General features: G+C 40.2%; 1 protein-coding gene across 2 annotated transcripts in view; it reads right to left on the reverse strand.

Moving 5' to 3' along the window:
• The window catches only part of LOC138007343 (BRCA1-A complex subunit Abraxas 1-like), a 16,940-nt gene that overhangs the window by 9,802 nt on the left and 2,138 nt on the right, over window positions 1-5,000 (reverse strand). For both annotated transcript variants that reach the window (XM_068854169.1, XM_068854168.1), the window contains exons 5-6: window positions 4,293-4,404; window positions 2,284-2,377 (exon numbers count right to left, since the gene is read on the reverse strand). In XM_068854169.1, coding sequence (XP_068710270.1) covers window positions 2,284-2,377; window positions 4,293-4,404 — 206 coding nt within the window. The remainder of the gene's footprint in view (window positions 1-2,283; window positions 2,378-4,292; window positions 4,405-5,000) is intronic.

Genomic DNA, 5,000 nt, shown 5'->3' on the forward strand with positions numbered 1-5,000 from the left:
TGATCGTGGTTAGCCAATGCCTCTTCAGGAGTATCACCAAAACCACAGACTAAGAAGTCGTCAGCGATAACTTCTACACCGGCTAGTCCTTCAACTAACTCATGCATTCGTTGTTGCCATACTTCAGGAGCAGAATTTATACCAAAAGGCATTCTGAGCCAGTGATACCGACCAAACGGTGTGTTCATGGTCGTCAGATAGCTGCTCTTCTCATCTAGTTTGACTTGCCAGAATCCGCACTTAGCATCTAACACACTGAAGACTTTTGCACCACTAAGTCGAGTTGAGACTTCCTCGATGGTTGGCAGGGGGTAGTGTGATCGTTTGACTGCGCGGTTAAGATCTCGAGGGTCTAAACATACTCGAATTTTCCCATTGGGCTTCTTGACTATGACGAGACTAGAGACCCATGCTGTGGGCTCTGTTACCTTGGCGAGGATACCGTCCTTCACCAGGCTGTCTAACTCTGTCTTAAGTGCTTCTCTTAGTGGGACAGGGACTTTGCGAGGAGGATGCACTACTGGAGAAAAGCTTTCATCTACTCGGATAGAGTAGTTTCCATCAAGGCACCCAATTCCACTAAAAACATCAGTGAATTCAGATAGGACAGGATCTCCTTTGACAATTGAAGGGACATCAGTCCTTTCGGAATCATCGTGAGTAACATTTATGTCAGCGTCCAAAATTTTGACGAGATTCATCTTCTCGCACGTGGTTCTGCAAAGAAGTGGTGTCAAATCTTTCTCCACTACGTGGTAAAGGACTCCATACTTTCTTCCTTTTCTTTCGGTAAGAAGTCGAATTTGTCCAAGCGGCCAGACTACAGACTTGTTGTGCATGACGAGCCTTGAGTACGACTTTTCCAGATTATTACACTGATTGTCGCCAGTCACTCTGATGTAATCTCGTTTTGGTAGAACGTTACACGAAGCACCTGTATCAATCTGTAGTTGTACTTCGGCCTTGTTGTTCATAAGGCCTGTCACATAGGCTGACTTGAAGGTGGCCTTGTGACTGTAAATCTCACAATCTTCCACATGGTTGACTGAACTGGACGCACATTTCTTTGCAAAGTGTCCATCTCTGCCACATTTATTGCATTTCTTCCCCACAGCAGGGCATGAAGATTTTTTCATCTCATGGACAGTACCACAGAACTTGCATTCACGATTCTTAGCAGTAGGTGTGCTAGTATTATTACCAGGCCCTTTCCCTTTGAGTTTCCGGGAAAATGACTGCTTCCGGTTTAGGGTGGGTCTACGTGAAGTTTTGCCTTCAGTAGCGTTCTTAGGAGATTTTGATTTCGTAAGTCCTACACGGTTGACATTGGGCTCTTCAGTTGAGATTTCTGATGCACGTATGTCAGTTAGTTCTCCTGTTCGAAGGATATCCAAGGCTTTGTCCAAAGTAAGATCTTTCTGTTCAAGTAGTTTCTTGCACGCACGATCATTCTTAACTCCAAGGATGAGGCGATCTCTAATCAAGCTGTCTCTGAGGTTCCCAAAGCCACAGTGTTCGGAGAGACGCATCAGTGCTGTACAGTACTGATCAACACTTTCTCCAAGTTCTTGCTCCCTTTTATTGAAAAGGTACCTTTCATAAGTTTCGTTGCGTTGTGGCAAACACCGAGACTCGAATTTCGCTAACACATGGTCTATGTTGTCAGCGCTTTCATGACCATCGTCGTCAAAAGTAAAGGTATCAAACATCTGAACACCTTCTTTGCCTACAACGTTAAGAAAATGAGCAACACGCACTGGACCTTCTAGTTTACTGATCCCAGTTGCCTTTTCATAGATTTGCCAAGCTCTCTTAAAATGTAACCAATTATCGCCTCGACGCGATCTGTCCTCTATGTTGAGAGTATCTGGCGGTTTGGCTAGCGGCATAGAAGAAGCGAACACTGGAGGAGCAGCCATAGTGCTGGACACTTGTCCACTAGTCGACGGCTCGGTCATGACTTAAACGTATCCAGAGGTCGTGAATTGTATCCAAAACTTCTGACACCAAGTTTTGTTTTCGTCGGTTGTTTTTCAAAGCTGAGAGAGACGATCAGATCACGCAACAACTACAACGTTAGCTAGAATTTCTCACTTAACTTGAGCTCGCTCGCGTAAATCCGAAACTTCTGGACAACAACAAGTCTTATGTAAACAGGCTATTAATAGCGAACTCGTGACCATTAACTTAATTATAGAAATTGACAACTTCGTTTCTAGAACGTTCTGGAACAACAAGAAAAGGTAAGGAAACTTTAGAAAGATCTAGATATCATAACAATACCCTTCTCTGTCTGCAGAACAACAGAAGCTGTAGTCGAACTTGTGAGTTGATAAGTCTCTACTCATGCATGCTGTGAAGACGGCAAGGATGAATTCTGTACAACAAAGAAAATAAATAAGATGCCATTAGTGCCAGCACAACAACATACATGCACTTACTACATGCACTTATCTAGACAATTTAAGCAATAATTATTGTCTCTTATAAACACTTGCAAATTCAGTTGGCTCCAAGGGGATTCAAACCCACGATCTCTGCAATGCTGGTGCAATGCTCTACTAATTGAGTTACATGTAAGAAGCAACTTGTACTAGCAAACAGACTCCATGAATGAAATGAATGACTTGTACATTTGAGGTGAGGGTTACCTGTATAGACAAAAGAGAGAAATAATCCTTCCTCGTGCTTATGTGGATTATTTAAGCAATAATATTGTCTCCTATAGACACCTCAAAAATTCAGGTGGCTCCAACAGGAAGATCATTTCTCTCTTTCATCTTTAACCCACACTTAAAATATAATACATTTATTTAGAAGCAGGATACATGTACATGTACCGATTCAGCATAATCATTTACATGTCTTTAACTGATTTATGGGTTCTTTACGATGCACATTTCTCCCTTCAGAGTCAGATAGTGTAAGTACCGGCGTTGCTAAAACGAGGGTAAGGGTAAGACCAAGGGTCAGGGTAAGGGTAAGGGTAAGGATACGAATACAGAAAGTATCCTAAAAATGCATAAAAGCTAACCTTAAACTTTTGTTTAGCCCTAATTAGGCCTAAGGTTAGCTTTTATGCATGTTTAGGACACTTTTTGTATTCGTATCCTTACCCTTACCCTGACCCTTTGTCTTACCCTTACTCTCGTTTTAGAAACGCCAGTGTAAGTACATGGTACAATGAATAACACAAGTACAGCTGTATCTAGATAGATAGGTAGATAGATAGATATAGTAACTTTAGTTAGCCAGGGTAGCCCATTCAGCTACGAGGCTGGTACTCATAGGGGCCCTGGGAAATAAAGGATTTACCATTTAAAATGCTCGAAAATTATTTACATGTAACTAAATTTGTAATACTGTACAACTTAACATTAGATTTTTTTCTCATTCCACACTATTATACAGGTGTACATGGTATCATTGCATTTTCAAGTTTGAGGAGAACACATTCTACTCATGTCAGTGCTGCTGGACGTCCCACAGGTATCAATCACGATGCCACATGATTTCAGCATTTGGATGCCATCTTGTTCTGGCACATATACATGTAGCCTTGACCTCAAGTGATAGTGTTACGGCTTGCCCAAGGAGATCAAGTCCTGTTGGATGGGGTTAATACTTGGATGGGTGACCGTCTAGCAATAACATGCGCTGTAAACGCTGGGGAGTCATACTGTTTGGTTATCCAGCAAGAAAGGTTACTGATATCCCACAAAACTGATGTTGCATTATAACACATGTATTCCACAATAAGTATTGTTTTTAATAAAATTATTAGCAACAAGATGACAGTCAAAATATGTATAGTGTGATACCTTCATTACTGAGCAAATACTAGAAAAGGGTACAAAATGATTCTCCCCAAAATATACTACTTTCAAATGCCCTGTCAATGACAAAACAGGAATTGAATGTACCTCATGAATCCTTGATTACTGCTAGTCATAAATGCATTAACCACGGCTTCTTAAGAAGACTTATCTGACTGATCTTGGACAAAACCTCTGAGAAATGTTAATACTCGCAAGTTACTATTTTGCAATCATTCTACAGGCAATTTTAGTTTCTTTCTTCTTTCTCATTTATGCTGTTCTGTTGCCAAAAACAACTTGAAAAACTTGAATAATAAGTTGAAGAAGCAAATCGTGGCCCATTTCAGGGGTTTTCTACTAGAAAAATAAATGTAATAAACTATTTCAAAAGACTGATTTATCAGCTTTTAAAAACATTTCTAGACAACTTTTGTCCAAGATGGGGATTATTTTTTATTTCAAATATCACAACACCTTTAGGAGGAGTGAAATTAAGCTTCTTAATAAGATTGTGATGGATAAATCTCTCCCTCATTGACACAAGTCCTTGAGTATTACGGCGAAACTTGAACCAACCAATAACTTTCTGCAAAGCAACAAAGATTAAGAAACTTGAAATTAAGACACACACATACACTGTACATGTTGTTAATATAGGAGAACTTTTGACAAAACAGTACCAAAACTCGGTCATCCAAACTGCTACTCATTCGGTGGTTTAAGAAAAGTGCATGAACTTTTGCATGGCAATTTATCTAGACATACATGTAGGATAAACATAATCCTTTATTAATTCCATTTAAAAGTATGCCTATGTAGGACCAAGGTTGTCAACATATCAGTAGACCAGGAAAGAGGAAGCCAAGAGGGGAAATATTCCTACCAAGTATTGTCCATAATAACATACAAAAACTAAAGCACGCACTCTGATTGGTCAATTATGCATTAACTATTTGCCCATCAGTAAAATTAATGGTTATGACGAAAGCCCTGATGCATGCCCTGGAAAAAGTGCTTTTCGTCAACTGCAATAATGATCGACCAGTGAACCCCCGAAAATGCTGCAATTTCTTTGCAGCTTTATGAGAAAATGACTTACAAATGATATGTTTTAACCCATTAGTGGGTAATTTGCCCGAGCCACCTGCAAAGCGATTTGCAAGCCTTATAAGTGAAAGCCAG

This window comes from Montipora foliosa, chromosome 6, assembly GCF_036669935.1.
Source record: "Montipora foliosa isolate CH-2021 chromosome 6, ASM3666993v2, whole genome shotgun sequence".
Taxonomy (NCBI): domain Eukaryota; kingdom Metazoa; phylum Cnidaria; class Anthozoa; order Scleractinia; family Acroporidae; genus Montipora; species Montipora foliosa.